The 20,498-nt window shown below is 38.0% G+C and overlaps 2 protein-coding genes across 8 annotated transcripts in view; both read left to right on the plus strand.

Moving 5' to 3' along the window:
• The window catches only part of LOC103231546 (uncharacterized), a 47,150-nt gene extending 40,057 nt beyond the window's left edge, over positions 1–7,093 (plus strand). For all 5 annotated transcript variants that reach the window (XM_073015334.1, XM_073015333.1, XM_073015337.1 and 2 more), the window contains one exon: positions 195–7,093. In XM_073015334.1, coding sequence (XP_072871435.1) covers positions 195–1,459 — 1,265 coding nt within the window. In that variant the 3' untranslated portion in view covers positions 1,460–7,093. The remainder of the gene's footprint in view (positions 1–194) is intronic.
• The window catches only part of ZNF267 (zinc finger protein 267), a 142,925-nt gene that overhangs the window by 40,057 nt on the left and 82,370 nt on the right, over positions 1–20,498 (plus strand). The window lies entirely within an intron of this gene.

Here is a 20,498-nt window from a genome sequence, read left to right on the forward strand (position 1 = left end):
TAAAAGTTTGTTTCACCAACAAATAACACCTTGTTCTGCCTGTGATCAATATAGAAAGGTCTTCATTCATTCATCGTTGCTTAATCAATGTCAGGGAATAGATAATTTGGGAAAACATCACACATATAATAAAACTTTGACAGCCTTTAAGCAGGACTCTACCCTAAATAATTACCAGTATATTTGTATTACAGAGAAAAATCAGTACAATAAATCTGATACAACATTAAGCCAAGGCATAAGCCCCAGAAGACATCAGAAAACTCATTTTCTACAGAACCATTACAAATGTAAAAAATGTGAGAAAGCCTTTCATGAATGCACCAACCATGTCTGTCAGAGTATCTTTATTCAAGAAAAGTCTGCCAAATGTAATAAGTGTGTGGAAACTTTTATGCAGTCATCAAAACATACTCAGCCTCAGAGAATCCATATTGGAGAAAAGTCACACAGATGTAATAATGGTGCGAAAATCCTTAGTAAATTGTCAAGTCTAAGAATACATGAGATAATCCATAATGAAGAGAAACCGTACAAATGTAAAGAATGTGACAAAGCCTTTAACCATCGTTCACACCTTACTCAACATCAAATAATTCATACTGGAGAGAAACCATACAAATGTAAAGAATGTGGCAAAGCCTTCAATTCTAGTTCATATTTTACTCGACATCAGAGAATTCACACTGGAGAAAAACTTTACAAATGTAAAGCATGTAGCAAATGTTTTACTCATTCTTCAAATCTTCTTGTGCATCGGAGAATTCATACTGGAGAGAAACCTTACAAATGTAAAGAATGTGGTAAATCATTTAAAGTGTCTTCAGCCCTTACTCAGCACGAGAGAATCCATACTGGAGAGAAACCCTACAAATGTAAGGAATGCAGCAAAGCCTTTAACTGTAGGTCGTACCTAACTAAACATCAGAGAATTCATACCGGAGAAAAACTTTACAAATGTAAATCATGTAGTAAATCTTTCTCTCGTTCCTCAAGTCTTATTGTCCACCAGAGAATTCATACTGGAGAAAAACCCTATAAATGCAAAGAATGTGGCAAAGCCTTTAATTGTAGTTCACGCCTAACTCAACATCAAAGAATTCATACTGGAGAGAAACCCTACATATGTAAAGAATGTGGCAAAGCCTTTAACTGTAGTTCATCCCTTACTAAACATCAGAGAATTCACACTGGAGTAAAACTTTACAAATGTAAAGCATGTAGCAAATCTTTCTCTCATTCCTCATGTCTTTCTGTGCATCAGATAACTCATACTGGAATGAAACCATATATATGTAAGGATTGTGGCATCTCCTTTAACCGGTCTTCAAACCTTAGACGACATCAGATGATTCATACTGGAGAGAAACCCTACAAATGTAAAGAATGTGGCAAATTATTTAATCGATGCTCAACCCTTACTCGACATAAGAGAATTCATACTAGAGAATTTCTATAGTTGTAGTAAATGTGAAAAGAGTTTTATCCAAAATTTAGAACTTAAAAATCACCATAGAGTTTATAGAGAAACAACTTACAGATTGAATAAATGGGAGGAAGTATTTAATCAGAACTCAAATCTGAATGTGTCAGGACTTACACAAAAAAGGACTAAAGCACACATCCCCAGACTTTAAAATTAAATAAGAGTATTTGTTATGGAGGATTACTCTAAAGCCAAAGCAGTTATTTATTTTGTTATGTGTTTCAAATGGGCAAAAGCATTGATGTTTGGACAAGTAATTATTCAGTGAACACATTATTTGTATTGAAAACATTTGAAATTTGTATAAAGCAAATTATAATTCAATTCTCAAGTTAGTTTTTATACCTTAATGCTTAGTGTTTAGTCTATTTTTTCTACATCAGAGCTATGAGAGGTTGTTCTATAGTAGATGAACGTCATTAATATCAATTTATTTTCATGGAAGTTTAATGGCAAATGTAAAATACATGAAGAAAATCTTAAAGAGGCTCTTTGTGTTTGAATCATAAAACAGTAATGTGTATAAGCATATAGTACATATTTAGGGCATTATTATTCTATACTAAAGTAAAAGAGGAATATTCTGAATTTATTTATTACATCAGTTGTTCCTTAAGTAGAAAAACACTGGTCAGTTATTTAAAATACTGGCAAACCTTTATAGTACAATGAAGTAGTAATCTTGAATATTATTTGATGTGTTAAAAATAAAAACATCTTCACAGATATCAGAGGAAAGTGAAAACTCATATCTGAAAGATTGTAAATGTGCTTTATATCAATTTTCCAGAGGACTTAAACTTCTAATAATATTGATAATATTCTCATGGTTACTATTTTGTATTATTTCCTGCTTTTTGTAGCTACTGGTGTACTATGACAATTATAATAAAGATTATATGGGGGTATACTTAAAAGTCATACTTTTAAAATCCTGAATCATTGTTTATAAAATTTTATTCAATATTTTTCTTTGCACATGCCCTTTTTCAGTCCAATTGAACACTTAGAGATTTTTCTTTGCTTTCACTTGCATTGAATGGAATATATAGATGTATTAAGATAGAAAGAAAAAGGTGTAAGAGAACTATACAGGCAGAAATGCATGTATGTGTACCTGTCTTCAAATGGAAAAGAAAATGACAGGAAATTTGAGAACTATTGATTTATTACCAAACTAGAAACCTCACAAATTCTCAAAGCTAAATTAGTTTCTCATTGCACACTGAATTTTTCTCTCGTAAATCTAATGTCTTCTGGGTTCAGACTGTATCCCATACAAATCCTTTTTTCTTGCCTATGATTCATGTAAGAAGAATTATATGATTTTCTTATTTCAAAGCTTATAAAATATTGCTTATAAGTTCCCATGGATTTTAAGAATGTTTTTATAAAATTTAATGGTGCTGTCTGGGTGTGGTGAATCCCAGCATTTTGGGAGGCTGAGGCAGGTGGATCACCTGAGGTTGGGAGTTTGAGACAAGCCTAGCCAACATGGTGAAACCCTGTCTCCACTAAAAATACAAATATTAGCTGGGCGTCATGTCCCATGTCTATAATCCCAGCTACTTGGGTGACTGAGGCAGGAGAATCACTTGAATGTGGGAGGCAGAAGTTGCAGTAAGCCAAGATCACACCACTGCACTTCCAGCCTGAGTGACAGAGTGAGACTCCATCTCAAAAAAAAAAAAAAAAAGAAAGAAAGATTTAATGGTGCTTAGAAATTAATCTGAATACATGAGTAACTCTACAGTGATCTATTTAGTTACAATACAAAATTCTGACCAGTTAGTTGAAGTAGTGCCAAAGATAAATAAAAAATCTTGAAAACAGCCAAGACAAAGTAACAAATTACATAAATGAAATAAATAATATAAGTGCAGTATAATATGTCATGAAAAATAATCATTGCAAATGACAACGGAATTACATTTTTTAATTTCAGATAGGAAAATCTATTATCAACACGAGATTCTGTATTCAGCAGATTTCTTTAAAAAATGAAACCAAGCCACAGTGAGATATCACACACCCATGAGAACGGTAAAAAAAAAATTTTAATATGAGTACCAAGTGCTGGTTAGGATTTGGAGCTACTCAAGTTAGGAATGCAAAATGACATAGTAACTTTGGAAAATAGTTTAATCGACCATTTTTAATAAAGTTAGTCATATACTTATTATTTGAACTAGATGTCCCACCCCTAACCAACCATTTATTATACAAAACTGAAAACTAGTGATTAAAACCTGTTTGTGGATATTTGTTGCCACTATATTCATATTTGCAAAAAGCTAGAAATAAATTTTATGTCCCTCAGTAGGTGAGTGGATAATAAACTGTGATATGTCTATACAAAAGAAATGTGTTATTAACAAAAAGGAGAAAGCTATTGATCTCCACTACTGCATGTATGAATCTTAAATATTTTTCTCTAAATTAAGGCTGTCAGATCAACAAGGCTGTATATTACGTGATTCTGTTTTATCACACTGCATGAAAGATTAGAGGGATGGAAAATGATTAGTGGCTGCCAAAGAATGGGAGGAGGACAGGCATTGATTACAAAGGGGCAACAAGAAAAAGTTTGGAAACAGTTTAGTGTGGTACCATGGAAATAGGTATGTGACTACACAGTTGTCAAAACCCAATGAACTACACCACAAAGAGTAATTTTACTCAATGCAAATTTTAAAAAATTAACCAGGATGTTGGGGAAATTCAGATATAATGCAGACAGTGACAAATGAGTCCCATTGTATTACAAATTATCTGTCATCTGGCTGTATGCAGTGGCTCACACCTGTAATCCAAGCATTTTGGGGGGCTGAGGCAGGAGGATCATTTGAGGTCAGGAGTTTGAGACCAGCCTGTCCAACATGGTGATACCTTGTCTCTACTGAAAACACAAAAATTAGCTGGGTGTGGTGGCACACACCTGTAATCCCAGCTACTCAGGAGGCAAAGGCAGGAGAATCACTTGAACTGAGGAGATGAAGGTTACGGTGAGTCAAGTTTGTGTCACTGCACTCCAGCCTGGGTAACAGAGTGAGACTCTGTCTATAAACAAACAAATTATCTGTCATCTACCTATAAACATAACCCTACTGAAGAGGATGGGGATAAAATGTCTACATCTAAGTCACTTTGAGAAACAGTATTTTGGTTGAATGCTCTAAGACCATACAAGCGCTGTATTCTACTGAGTAATATTTTATTTTCCTATAAGGATATGAGTTAGCAATTCTGAAACACTTTTATGTGTTATTATATAATATATGGAGGCTGTTTCTCAGTGTTGTTCACAAAAGTTAAATGGTGAATGCTAGCATGAATCTTGTGGTCCTAGCCCAAAGTTGGAAATGTCAGGATGAACCCATGACTAATATATCTGGATGGATGGATGGATGGGTGGATGGATGGATTAATAGATATAAAGACAGACAGATAGGTAGGTAGGTAGGTAGATAGATAGATAGATAGATAGATAGATAGATAGATAGATAAAGCATATCTAAGATATCTGGAAGGATGGATGAATGGAAGGATGGATGGATAGATAGATAGATAGATAGATAGATAGATAGATAGATAGGATGGATGGATAGATAGATAGATAGATAGATAGATAGATAGATAGATAGACAGACAGACAGACAGATAGATAGATGATTCAGAGATAGATAATGTTCCAAACTCTTGAGGGCCAAGAAGCAGAGACATCTAGCATCAATGAACACACTGAGGTCTACAGTCTTGGTTTCTAAACAACATTCATTAAAAGGACCCAAAGGTTGAAGTTAGAAAATATAAGTTGAGCTAGAGGATCTTGTAAAGCCACAAAGGAAAAAGTGCTTAATAAAAATGATGGGGACTTTTCAAAGGGAGCCAACCTGAAAGACCTCCCAATGGTCCAAGCTCCAACAATATGAGCAATAAGTTATGATAGCTTTGGATTATGGCCCAGAGAATAAAATAATACTCATCTCTACTGTGTGAATAAAAGAGATTAAATAAATATGGAAAGAAGGAAGGAAATCTTACAATATTCAAAATACAAATCAATGTAGTTGGATAATGCAAAATAAATCAACACTAGAACATCACAGTAATAATTACTGTAGGGAAGATTCCCTGAGGAATTCAAAAATTTCAGGAAAAACTTAAACACTAAAGAGTGTATTTGGGTCAGTCTCGGTGGCGCATGCCTGTAATCCCAGCACTTTGGGAGGCCTAGGCGGGTGGATCACCTGAGGTCAGGAGTTCGAGACCAGCCTAGCCAACGTGGTGAAACCCTGTCTCTACTAAAAATACAAAAATTAGCCAAGCATGGTGGTGGGTGCCTATAATCCCAGCTACTTGAGAGGCTGAATCAGGAGAGTCACTTGAACCTGGGAGGCAGAAGTTGCCATGAGCCGAGATCACGCCATTGCACTCCAGCCTGGGTGACAAGAGTGGAACTCCATCTCAGAAAAGAAAAGCGTATTTGCATATTTTAAGTATCTACCATCTAATATTAATACAGTTTTTTTCTTAATTTCTTACACTTGTGACTATTTGAAACAAATTACAACACTGTATTGTAGAATTTATAATTTATAGTTGTAAAATTTATAACACATGAAATAAGAAGATAAATGGAACGGTTCTGTAGCAAACTTTTCACGTTTTTTTTTTTTTTATTTAAGACAGTATAGTATTAACTCTAGAAGTACATTTGGTTCATATGTTAAAGATTCTTATTGTATTCCCTGCAGCAACCACTAAAAAATGCAAAGAAGTGTAATGTAAATGCTAAAAAAGGAGTTAAATATAAAATATTTGTTTGCACAATATTTATGTATCTTTTAGTCATAATAGCCCCAAACAGGAAACAACCAAAATGTCCATCAATAAGAAAATGAACTAATTGTATAGCTTTTAGAACAAAATACAACTCAGGAATACAAAAAAGCAAGCACACATCCTGGATAAAATTCATAAACCTGCTCAATGAGAGAAAAGTTCTGGACACAGAATTGTACTTTATGTATTTGTGTATTTAATTTCAGGCAAAATAATCCTATGGTGAAAAAAATCAACACAGAGATCATCTCTGCTTGAGAAAAAGGACCAAAGACAAGTGAATTTTCTGAGGGTGATGAAAATATTGCTTTGAAAAGGGGTGAAGTTTATATGGATCTATTTATTTGTCTAACATGTACAGTTAAGGTTTATGCCTTGCAGTGTATGTACATCTTCACAAAAAAAAAAAATCTTAAAAAAATTAAGTGGGTGGAGGTAGGGAAAGGGTCGAAGTATAGATGAAGCTGAAGTAGTACATGATTAGTGGTTGAAGCTTGGTGACAGGTCTATATATTTTATTTTTATGTCTTTAATAGTATTTGTATAAATGTACAATATTCATTTACAGTGTTAGCTCAGGATCTTGTTTACCTTTGGACAGGGAGGGAGGGATAAATTTATTTTCTGGGCAGGAGTAAAGCTGGTTCTATTCCTCAGTTACGTAAATTATCTGTTATAATCCAAAAAGCTTTACATGAATTTTCTGTATATAATGTTGTATATCAATAAAAAATTAAATATTATGTATTTGCACCAAAATCCTAACTCACTGTCTCAGAATATTAGCAGTGTTTCCTTTTGTCGTGAGGTGGAACACAATTTCATGGCATTAGCAGATGGGTTTGAATATTCTAAAGTATCAATGTCCTAATCTTATGGACACCTCTTGGGTCTTTCCATTTTTGCCTTCATTTGGTAAGTGGCATGGTTTTGATGTTTTGAGATGAAACTTTCCCAGCAAAGTCTTTTTCCCATAGTGATGCTCTGAAAGCCAGGACACCTAGCACAGGACCCTGGGCATAGTATGCACTCAGTACACGTGGAGCATGTTGATCAGGAACAAAAGGAGTAGCAAAGGTCAGTTCCTGCAAAAGTTGAGATAATACAGGTATGACTAAAAGGCTGCAACTCAGGAGTAAACATTTTACATTCATTCAAGAGACAATTTGCAACTAGTACACCAAAAAGTTTTGACTTAAAGGAGTACTTTGGGGGCTTTGGCTCTGTAATCACCTGGAGACTTTAAATAATACTGATGTCTGGGCCGTACTCCAGGGATTTTGATTTTATTGGTCTGTTGCAATTTGGGTTTTGGGAATTGTAGGGTCTCCGCATGTGACTAATGTGGAGCCAGGGGTGAGACCCACTGTTTCAGGGTGACGGATGCATTAGCTGTGTGTGATTTCCATGTGTGCTGCAGGTATTTGTCCTATGACCATTCCTGCATTTGGAGTCTTGGAAATTGTGGCAGGAGGAAATGTCTCTCTACAGATCAATTTTTTATGTCACTTGCTTTTAGAGTAAGAGGTTATTTCAGGCACAGCAATTTGATTTAATCTGTTTTCAAAGCATAAATAACCTGAAAATACTAAAATGAAAAGAATTTGCAAACGTGAGAATTTGCAAACATGTGGAGTGTGTTCTTACGTGCTTTCCAATTTCTCTGATGATAAGAAATGAATAATGTTTGGCCTTTTGATTTCCTTAGCTCAGACACTTTCTCAAATTATTTGAAGACCTTCCAAGTTGCTTCAGAAGCATCGTCCAAAGGAGATTATTCCCAATAATGAAGAGTAATAGATGGATGAGAATGTCTAAGGAATCCTACTTCTGTCACAGAGGTGGCACTCTGCAGAACCTCAAGGGCCCATGGAGTTCATAGGCTTTCGAGTCAGGTAGAGTTGACCCTGAGTCCCGTCCCAGTCTCTTACTAGACTAGTTACTTGGAACAGTTATGCAAGACAAGGCATAATGATACTGATTGCAGTAATGGGAACAATTCATTCCTCTCTGTGTCCATGCCCTTTGCAATGTGTGTTTTTAGCTACTGTCATGCAGGGAAAGATTCTGTTTACCCAATCCTTGGATCTGACTGGCCTTATTTGCTGTGGCCAATTCATACTGATTGTTCTAGTGAAACAATTAGGTATGTTTTGCTCCTCATTCTAGTCTTTAAAATGATATTTTATGAAATTGTATTTCTACTGTATTGGGCTATATTCATTCTTCTCAATATTCCAATTCACTGGTCCTCTTATCTCTGTTTAGTTTAGTGGTGAACCTATATATTGTCTCATAACTTAATTTTGTATTATTCATATTATATGGGGCTGTTGTTCAAATGTGGCTTTTAAACTTTAGTTACTTGTTCTTTCCACAAAAATAAACATTGAATTTCTACTTTTCTTGTATTCATTTAAACATTTTAAATATAATTCCAATGTGCAAAGCCATTGCATATTTTTTCTTCTGGTATTTCTTATTATGTCACTCAGTTTTTCCTTTGGTTCTTACTTTTGGGAGATACTATGTTTGGGATGTCTATAGTCATATTATTTCCAGTGTTTCTTTCATTTTCCCTGGGAACAAGATGAAAAACACACACAGATTTGACATCCTTATGATGAGTCAGTATCTGAAGAGAGCATTTTTTTCTTAGTTTGACTACTCTGGATCATTATCTTGATTTAATTTTGCTCCTTTGAAGTTCTTATACTTTCCTTTAACTCCATTCAGCAATTTAAAGGTTCCTGTAACTTCTTGAGGATTTTTTTAGTTGTCTGTATTAAAATATTTAATAATATACAGCATTTTTGCTAAAAGCACAAATATCCACAGTGTACATGAATAAAGTATTTCAATAGACATTGTGCAGCATACAGCAAAATCTTATGAGATATCCCGTTTCTTCATTCAGAACATTCCTCTCAAATATACCATGTGGTAATAGTAATTTGTAAACAGTAGTTTTTTGATACTTAAAATTTTGTTTTTTGAACATTTCTGAAAATATATACTTCATGCCAATGAACAGAACTGATCTAGATACAGCCAGAATTACTGTTTCTCTATAATATTAAAATAATATTGATAAAATTATTTATCTGAATTCAGGTCTTTTGCCTTTAATCACTCTGCTTCCTTTTTAGCATGTTCCTGAATTTACAAAAGAATCTGTTTGGATTTCTACTTATTCTATAAACAAATTAAAAGAGACAAGTGGAATTTGTGTGTGGCTAGATAGTAGTTACTGGTTACAATTTATAATTTCTAGTGTCATTTTAGTTGCTTTGAAAATAGTAACCTCTTGAATTTCTGCTATCATAAAATTCGTGTCATTGTTAGGCTTGCACTTTGCCATTCAGTTTTTTTCACCTCTGGTACTAGAATATAATGTGTATCTTCTCTTTACTGGTGAAAAATGCTATGTATTTGTCTCTACCTAATTAGTGAAACTATATTTAGCATGTTTATGTTCATTTAGTTACTGTATACCAAAACATTTTATTTCTGTGATGGTCTTAATTTTACCTAACAGGATTGTAAATGGCTTAGTTGTCATTTTTCATGAATTTCTGTGTTACACATTTCAGGTATTAAGTCTGTGTGTAATTGGCTTAGAATAATCCCTAACACATTATAGGGGTTACTATGTACTAACCGCTCTGCTTCCTCACATTTCTATTTGTTCATACCATTCTTCATTTACTAAATTATTTTGTGTATGTTATTCATATTTATTTTTCTGTCCTCTCTAAATATTTATTAAAAAGAGGAGGTAGGCTAATGTGTCATGTTGATAAAATTCAATGTCAAATAGCATGCTTCACTGTTTTTGATTAGATATAATAGCTTTTTTGACTCAATGAAGTTTTAGTCATATTCTCAATCCTAAAACAGAGGAAGCTTTTCTATAGCTGATTGAAATTTATTATTTAAATTTTTAAAAATACGGGTAAAGAAGGCTTTTGCTAGTAGTGTTGCAGGGTCTTTACTCATATTCCCCCTTTTTTTGTTTGCTGAGCCTATTTTTAAGAGTGGAATGGACACATTCTACTATGGCCTGCCCTTGGGGGTTATACGAGATGACTGTGGAATGTTGGATGTTCCGTGTGTGAGAAAATTGTTGAAATTGTGAGCTGGCATAAGCCAGACCATTATCAGTTTTGATTTTTGTGAGCTGCCCCATAAATGCAAAAGCTAAGAGAAGATGTTTAATAACATATTGGGTGGAGTCTCCAGGAAGAGCATGTGCGCCAATTAGCTGAGAATTGGTATCAATGGACACATGTACATATCTTAGTTTTCCAAATTCAGGGATGTGTGTAACATCTGTTTGCCATAACTGATTAGGATCTAGTTTTCTACGGTTAACACCTGTTGAAGGAGAGGACATGTCTGTGAGCTGGCAATTATCCTGTGATCAGGGTAATATGTTTAGCTAGTCTTTGAGTAAGTTGAAATTGTTTAGTTAACTTCCTCCAACTTTGTTGGAAAAATTGATGCGATTTAGTGGCTTGGTCAAGCAGTGATGTCATGACTTGCAGGTCTGCTTGGTTATTGCCATAAGCCAGTGGGCCAGGCAGTGAGCTGTGGGCTCGAATATGTGTGATAAAAATAGGATGTGTACATTGATCCAGCAATTGCTGAAGTGGAAGAAAACGTGCACACAGGGTGGGCTCGAGACTAGACTTAATGAGGGCTGTTTCAAGGTTCTGCAATAAATAGAGTAAGCAGAGTCAGTAACAATATTCATGGGCTGAGCAGAAAAGGTCTCCAGGGCCAGTTTTATGGCTCCAACCTCAGCTCTCTGAGTGCTAGTAAATCCAGAATGAATGAGGGAATTATGCGGTCTCCACTAAATAGCTGTTTTTCCATTTTTACCAGAGCCATCAGTAAAAAGCATTAAAGTGTTAGTTATGGGAGAGTTAACTACTTTTGTAGGCACAACTACTGGAGTATGAGATAAGAACTGAAGTAGTTTGTCAGCAGGAAGGGCATGCTGTATATGACCTGCATAATCAGAGAGTGCTATCTGAAGATCTAGAGATAGGGGCAGTACTGCTTCAAATTGTTTGTTACTCAAAGGAATTCTTATGATATCAGGGTAATAACCTAGCAACTGATTGCATCATCTGTGGCATGTATAGATGACTTTACTAACTAGCTGGATATAGGGAGATAGTATTTTAGTCCCACTATGTGAGCAAAAATTCCATTCTAGGAAGCATAGCCCTGGGGCCATCCTGTTGGGGAATGTTTAGTAGGAAAAACAATTTAACTGAATGTTGTGGGTCTATGCAATTTAGTTGCCTCTGAGAAATAGCTTGCTCTATTTCCTCAATTTCCCTTTTTGCTGCGGGAGTTAAATACCTGGGAGAGTCTAGGGCTGTATTATCCTTTAGGATAGAAAACAGGCTTTGTAACTTATCAGTAGTTAGGCCCAAGGTGGGATTAAGCCGATTAACATCACCAGTAATTTTTGATAATCATTTAAGGTGTGTAAGTTGCTAAGTTGCTAGTATTTAATTTCACCTTTTGAGGTCTGAAGTTAGTATGTATCCAAGATGTTTCCAAGGAGAAGACAATTGTGCCTTTTCAGGGATTAAACCTCTTAACTATGTATTCTTTACGACAGAGGCATATAAACTTAAAAGAACTGGCTCCATTGGGGCTGCTAGTAAAATATCATCCATAAAATGAATAACCTTGAAATCAGGAAATTTGTTTCTACTGGAGAATAAAACCCAATTTACATGATATTGACACAGGGTAGGACTGTTCAGCATTCCTTGAGGAAGTAGTTTCCAATGAAATTGGTAAGCTAGCCTTTCATTATTGATAGCTGCTATTGTAAACACACATTTTCCCCTTTCCTGTTCTTCCAGGGGAATACTATAAAAGCAGTTATGTCAATAATGAGTATAGGTCAATATTGAGGAATTGTCATGGGTAAAGGGAGGTCCTGTTGAAGGGGCACCATAGGTTGCAAATTAGCACTGATAGCCCATAAGCCATGCAAAAGTCTTCATTTGCCAGAACTTTTGGGAACGACAAAAATGGGTGAATTCCAAGAGCTCTTTGATGGTTCTATATGGCCAGCTTTTAATTGCTCCTCAACTAATTCATGGGTTCGTAATTTCTCTCCCTTTAAAGGCCACTGTTCTATCCCATTGGATCTTGAGAGAGCCACATCAGGGGTAGGGGAGGGATAATAACAGTGACCATTATTAGAAAGGGGTCTGCAGAGTGACCCACCCCCCATTGGGCTAATAGGTCCCGTCTCCAAAGATTAACAGGGATGGGCGTGATTAGAGGCTGTATAACTGCCTTTCTTCCCTCTGAATCGCAACATGTTAGGGGCCATGTGCTCTGCTTGGCTGTGTCCACTTCCCCGTGCTGACAATTTTTTTCTGAGTGACCCACGGTCAAGTTTCTGGCCAGTTTTGATCACTAATGATTGAAATATCCACCCCTGTGTCCAATAAGCTAGTAAAATTTTTATTTCCAATTTTTAAGGTAATCATGGTCTCTGATCAGTGATTAATTGGTTCTGATATATTCCTGTGGCTCCCATGCTTCCAAAACTTCCCTTTCTCCTTTCCTTTCCCTGTGTGTTGGGGACCCAGTATGGTAAGAGTAGTAACTGAGCTATCTTTGATCCAGGGGGAAGAATATGCAGATCTTTACATTCCATCATAACTAATATCTCACCTTGATAATCACTATCAGTTACCCTGGTGAGCACATTAATTCCTTTACTGGATAGGCTTGATCGCCGTAGGACTACTCCCACTGTTCCCAGAGGCAGTGGACCCAAGATCTTGGTTCAACCCTTTTAGGGTCTTCTCCTTTTAGCACTAATTCGTTGAGGCGAGTAAGTCCAGTCCTGTGCTCCCAGTGGTGGCTGCTCTGAGAAAGAGGACTGTGAACTTTCCATCGACCAAGGAAAGCTGCTGGCATTCAAATTTGGATCTGCATTGATTTACCCAATGTTTCCCCTTTTTACATCAGGGACATATAAAAGGGGATTCTTTTCCTGAGTTACCTTGATCTCTACTGTTGGGGCATTCTCTCTTAATATGACCTGGCCCTCTGCATAGAAAACAATTTGGGTTTTTCTCCCATTTCACTTTAGGAGGCCTTAATGTCTGTGGCTGCCTTTCCTTTAATTGCCTGCATTGCTTGCTGGCAGTCGACGTTAGCATTTTCATAAGCCAATTACAACAATAAGATATCAGCAGCCTTGGCATGACTAATTTATCTCTTAATTGCCTGGGTTAACTGATTGATAAATTCAACAAATGGCCCCTGAGGCCCTTGTGGAACAATTATGAAAGATGCCTGTTGAACACTGCTTTCGGGAATTCGGTCCCAAGCCCTGAGAGCACACACAGACATTTGTGCATAGGCTTGGGGATCAAAATGTAGTTGTACATTGGCATGGGGACCCCTACCCTGGATCATAGCAGTTGTTATGTCTTGCCCGGCCAATGGATTCTGGTTGGCTTGTTGTTCACATAACTGCCTTCCAGAGGAGATATTGGCTGGGCTCTAACTTTTTTTAGCTAACACTGACCAGTCCCATGGACTCATACAGAAGTTGTCTGCTATGGCTTCAATTTTGTAAATGGGCCAGCAGCTCCATTTTCTTTAGTGCTGTTTATTATCTCTTTATTAGCGTCAAAAGAAATAGGTTCAGATACTTGATTGCCTGTCGATCTTGCATTACTGGGCAGGCTAAGAGCTCCCCTTCTAATGCTGCTTGCCCAAGACAGGGTCCCATAGCTGTAGCGTATCCCTTGTCTTTTTCCAATTTATTTGAGGAAGGGGCTCAGGCAAAACCTCTGTTTCCTCTTTGGTATTTTTGCCTGTTAATGGCAGGGCTGAGGGAGGAGAAGGAGGCAGTAAGGTAGGTGATGGTTCTCCCTCCCTTACCTTTTAGGCTCTTCTGTGTAGAGCAGGACCAAAGCAGCCCTAACTAAAGCACATAATGTTAGAGATGTTACTGGGACCCTTTGCCCTTATTCATGATGTTGTTTAAAACTTTTCCCCACTTGTTCCCAGAGCTTTACGTCTAGCATACCTTCTTCCAGGAACCATGGGTTATGGGAAACAAGTTTGCATTAGGTCCCTTAATTGAACCTGCAAAACTGAGGTTCTGCTAGCTTTAAGCAGCTGTTTCAATACTTTTATATACTGTTGCTGTTGAGCTGATAACTGTTGTCCCATGATGAAACCCTAGCCTAAACAATTCCCTCGAACTTGGAGATCCCAAGGGGGCACCAATGACTTACTGACGCTGCAATCTCTTCAACTTCATTTTTGAGGATTCCATCATGATCCACTGCAGTGTTCCTCACACAGGGCACCACCTGCTGAGTTTGTCCTGCAGACTCTGAGCGAGGATGAAAGAAGTATGCTGCCACAGCTATTTTGCCTGACAGCGCGGCTAGGGGGAGTGTACCACTTAGAACCGCTGATGAGAGTGCAGCTCAGCCAAGAGTGCTTATCACCCTATGAGCTGTCAATGCTCACATTTATTTAGCACAGATTTAATGACAAAGTCTTGGAGCAAACACAATTTGTGGGTAATAAAAATTACCCCCGAGTAGAGAGCAATCCTGTGCATGAATTATCAAAGGTTGGTTTCTGGAGACAGCAGTAAACACATTTATCTAGATAAGTTCATTTACATTCCCTTTTTATCTACCCTTTGCTCTTAGGCTCCAGAGAAAGGAATTTGGCTGCCTTCAGCCAAATTTTATTTAGAAGCTTTTGCAAAACCTCCTAGCCTTCCAAGAAGGTTTGCATCTTTCCTTATAATTTTTCCCGCCACCCTGACCAATCTTCTACACCACAGGGGATTGGGGAAGAAAGGAAGGAATTAAGGGCACCAGAGAGAGAAAGTAAAAGGTAAAATGACAATACTTCAGTAAGGAAGTGACATTCCATAGCTTCAGTTGTATTCTTTTGCCAAGAGGTGAGTCACTAACCACTTACTGGTTACACAAGGATGTGTATACTGGGAAGTGGGGATCTTCATGAACCATCATGGAGGCTGCTCACCACAGAGGCCAAGCTGAGACAAATTGACCTGATTCTAAATAGCATGAGAAGACATTGGAAGGTCTATTGCCTCAGGATGACCTTATCGAAATTTTATTTAATTTCAATTCCCTTATGGTGGATCTTGGGAAATGAGACCAGGAGGGGAAGTGACGTTCCCAACATGCAGCTGATAAAACCTAGGCATTTTTGAGTTGTCCCACCCCATGTAATTCTTCCATCTCTGTCTTTTTGTATTGGGTACATGTGATACCAACTCATGACCATTGTATTATTCACATGCTCCTGATGAGTTCCCTTAGAATTAGGTAACTCCTGATGAGTTCTTGTAGAACTGGGTAACTAGCGTGATCTCTGTTGTGCGGGTTGGGAGACTGTGGAGCCCCTGAGAAGCACAATGACATATCTAGGATGACATAACTCATAAACTTATTAAAAGGAGGTTCTGACCTAGCTCTCCTCAACCTGTGGTCCTGGCTTCACTGAGTCTTCTCAGAGTCTAGGGGTGAGGGGTCTGTGTTTGCATAATTGTGTGCAGGTAATAAAATAACATGGGGAAAGAAGATGAGCAGTCAGCATCCTAGAGAAGCCTATGGGTAGGTCTTAGTAAAAGAATGATGAAACCTTGAAGAAGTGACCTCCCTTCCTTGGTGAAAGACCCCAACAGAACTTAGAACTTTGGTAACCAGGCAATCACAATTCTGAAGACAGTCTCCTATCAAGTTTAGTTAGCCAGAGACTGTCAAGAGAGCAAGATGTTCTGCTGTATCCCAACTTTTCAAACCTCTTGTTTCAGCGAGAGCCTTTTCTAAAGATGCAGAATTTGGCTCAGCTCTCAATCCCCAACCTCCATGCTTCAGGCCATTTGGCAAGAGGTACCCCAAAGTAATCACAGGGTAGCCCTTTCCAGACCAATCCTCACTTGAGGTGCCATCTGGACAACCTCATACTCTCCTCATCACCATATATGTGTGTGGGGATGGGGAGCAGAAGGTGAGGTGAAGCTCTTCCTAGGAAGGAGCAGGTTGTTAGGTGCTGGAACTCTACTGCATTCATACCCCAGGTCATGGCTGGCAGGATAGGAAAGTGAGTGTTGGGGATTAAGTTTGTTTACTCAGATTTAATTTTGAGACCTCAAGCTGTCATGTGGCTTTTGCCCTAGTTGGCAGTTAATGGAGATGCTCCTTTGTGCCTGATCTAGGATGCAGAACTTTAATCAGAGTATCTCCCTGTGGGAACAGCCAAGCAGGCCACTAACACCTCTCAATTAATTTGCTGGGTACTGTATTTGCAGAATTCCATGCAGGAGATCAATGAAGAGCTGTTTGATAGGTCCAACTGTATCTCCTTGGACAAAAGACAGTTGCGCCACATCACCAACCATGGTCACTGCTGGGCAAGCATGAGAGTGAGCGTGGAAGGGCCATCACAGACAAGGACCTGAGATAACCAGGGTGGGCCCCGGGCCTAAACCTGAGTATACAGACTCCCCTGGACTCTGTCCTATATTTTTGCCAATTTAGTGGCCGATAGTCACATTCTCAAAGGAAGCTGGCCTCCATTAGTGCTCAGTGGCAACTTGGCTAGGTGCAAAGTCTCTGTTCACATACTTCTAGGAATATCAGAGAAAACACTTTTGCATTGTTTTTACTTTACAATAGGCCAGGAGTATCTTTGCATGTTGTTGCTGTTTTTATTGTTTTAACAACTTCCCCCAAGTATTCCATGTAGCAGGCAGCTCCACTACTCTTCCAGACCTCCATTCTTAACCATCACTCTAAATTGGGTGGTTTATATAGGAAAGGGAGGGGTTTAGGCTATTCTAACATATGTCTGTAGCTTTTAATCCTATGAAACATGTCATCGTAACCCTGCCAGGTCAGAACCTGTGCCCTCACCTGTCTTCATAATATTCCATAAGGGAGGCTGTTTCCCACAGTGGTGCAACCTTTCTGTGCTGGTAAAGATTGACGTGATTCAATTCTGTGGTCATCTCAGCCATACTGTAGGGGACATCCTGTGTTTGTTCAAATAGACTATCAATTTGCTGGTGCTCCCATACGATATTACCAGATTACCATGTGCTGGGTGGCCTTAGAAACAAAAATGTACTCAATTTTGGAGACTAAAAATCCCATATTGAAGTGTCAGCTAGGGTGATTTCTCTCATTTAGTGACTTCCATTTTTATATTTTCATGGTGTTTGAAGAATAAAACATTTTAAATTTGGTGAAGTATAGTTTTCTCTTTTTGATTGTCCTTTGATGTAAAACCTAAAATATCATTGCCTAATGCAAGGTTGCAAAACTTTAATATTCCTCCTAAGAATTTTTCAGTTTCAGCACTTACATTTAAGTGTATGATCTTTTTAACTTTTGTTTGTTGGTTGGTTGGCTTGTTTTTTGTTTTTTGATGTGTGATTTGAGTTAGGAGTTCAGTGTCATTATTTTGCAGGCCAATATCCAATTTTCCAGTATATTTTCTTGAAAAGACTTTTCTTTCCTCAGAAATTTCTTGGCCCCTTTGTTAAAATCACTTTACCATAAATGCATGTTTATTAATGAAACTTCCTATCTATTTCATAGTTCTATATGGATCTATCCCTGTGCTACCACCACAGGCTTGATTATTGTTACTTTGTAGTGAATAAAAATTTGTTTTATCGAGTTTAAGTTATAGAATTTTGTTATTCTTTTTTTTTTTTTTTTTTTTTTGAGATGGAGTTTTGCTCTTCTTGCCCAGGCTGGAGTGCAATGGCATGATCTTGGCTCACTACAACTTCCACCTCACAGGTTTAAGCAATTCTCTTGCCTCAGCTTCCCAAGTAGCTGGGATTACAGGCATGTGCGACCACATCTGGCTAATTTTATATTTATAATAGAGATGGGGTTTTCTTCATGTTGGTCAGGCTGGTCTTGAACTTCGGACCTCAGGTGATCTGCCCGCCTTGGCCTCCCAAAGTGCTGGGATTACAGGCGTGATCCACCACACCCAGGTGAATTTTGTTATTCCTTTTAAGGATTGTGTTTATGGTTTTGGTTTACTTTGCATATGTATGTGGATTTTGAGAAAGCTTGCTCTGTGGAATTCGGGCAGTCCAGATGAGTGAGATTCCCCTTAGTGCATCACACTGACTCTGCCAAGGGGCAGCCAGAATGGTTCATTAAGTGTGTCTCAGATCCCATGCCTCCTGACTGGGTGAGACACCCCTAAACAGAAATTGCCATACAACTTATACAGGAGAGTTCCTTCTGGCATCAGGTCAGTGTCCCTCTGGGACAGAGATCTCAGAGGAAGGAGCAGGCAGCTGTCTTTGCTGTTCTGCAGCCTCCACTGGCAACACTTCCAGGTGTGGGAGGAATCCAGGCAAATAGTGTCTGGAGTGGACCCCCAGCAAACCACAGCAGCCCTATAGAAGAGGGCCCTGACTGTTAAAAGAAAAACAAACAGAAACAACCACAACAATAGCATCAACAAAAAAATCACCACAAAAACCCCATCCAAAGGTCAGCACCTTCAAAGATTGAAGGCAGATAAACTCATGAAGATGAGAAGGAATCAATGAAAAAGCTCTAAAAACTCAAAAAGCCAGAGGACCTCTTCTCCTCCAAATGATCATGACACCTCTCCAGCAAGAGGGAGAAAGCTGAGATGGATGAATTGACAGAAGTAGGCTTCAGAAGGCAGGTGATAGTGAACTTTGCTGAGATAAAGGAGCATGTTCTAACCCAATGCAAACAAGCTAAGAACCATGATAAAACATAAGGAACTGTTAACCAGAGCAACCAGTTTAGAGAGGAACATAAAAGACCTGATGGACAACTCAAGAATGTCAAAATGCAACCACAAGGATCACTAACCACATAGACCAGGCAGAGGGAAGAATTTCAGAACTTGAAAACTGCCTTGCTGAAATAAGATAAGGTTAGAGAAAAAAGAATGAGAAGGAATGAACAAAACCTCCAAGAACTATGGGATTATGTAAAAAGAACAAACCTATGACTAATTGGGGCACCTGGAAGAGACAGGGAGAATGGAACCAAGTTGCAAAACTTAAGTCAGGATATCATCCAGGAGAACTTCTCCAACTCAACATGACAGGCCAACATTCAAATTCAGGAAATCCAGAGAACCTCAGTAAGATCATTTATGAGAAGATCAATCCCAAGACATGTACTCATCAGATTTTCCAAGATCAAAATGTAGGAAAAAATGTTAAGGGCAGCCAGAGAAAAACGCCAGGTCACCTACAAAGGGAAGGCCATTGGACTAATAGCAAAAATCTCAGCAGAAACACCACAAGCCATAAGAGATTGGGGGCCAATATTCAACATTCTTAAGACAAAGAATTTTCAACTGAGAATTTCATATCCAGCCAAACTAAGCTTCATATTCAAAGGAGAAATAAAATCTTTTTTAGACAAGCAAATGCTGTGGGGAATTTGTCACCAGTAGGCCTGTCTTGCAAGAGCTCCTGAAGGAAGCACTAAATAAGGAAAGGAAAAACTGTTACTAGCCACTGCAAAAACATATGAAAATACAAAGACCAATGGCACTAAGAAGCAACTGTATCAACAAGTCTGCAAAGTACCCAGCTAACATCATTTGACAGGATCAAATTCACAGATAACAGTATTAGCCTTAAGTGTAAATGGGCTGAATGGCAAGCTGGATACAGTCAATCAAGATCCATCAGTGTGCTGTATTCAAGAGACCCATCTCACCTGTGAAGACACATATAGACTCAAAATAAAGGGATGGAGGAAAATTTACCAAGCAAATGGAAAGCAGAAAAAAGCAGGGGTTGCAATCCTAGTTTCTGACAAAACAGACCTTAAACCAACAAAGAGCAACGAAGACAAAGAAGGACATCACATAATAATAAAGGAATCAATTGAGCAAGAAGAGCTAACAATACAAAATATATATGCACCCAATACAGGAGCACGCAGAGTTATAAAATAAGCTCTTAGAGACCTAAAAAGAGATGTAAACTCCCACACTATAATAGTTGGAGACTTTAACACCCCTCTGTCAATATTAGACAGATCAAGACAGAAAATTGATGAGAATATTCAGGACTTGAACTCAGCTTTGG

Source organism: Chlorocebus sabaeus, chromosome 5 (assembly GCF_047675955.1).
Source record: "Chlorocebus sabaeus isolate Y175 chromosome 5, mChlSab1.0.hap1, whole genome shotgun sequence".
NCBI lineage: Eukaryota > Metazoa > Chordata > Mammalia > Primates > Cercopithecidae > Chlorocebus > Chlorocebus sabaeus.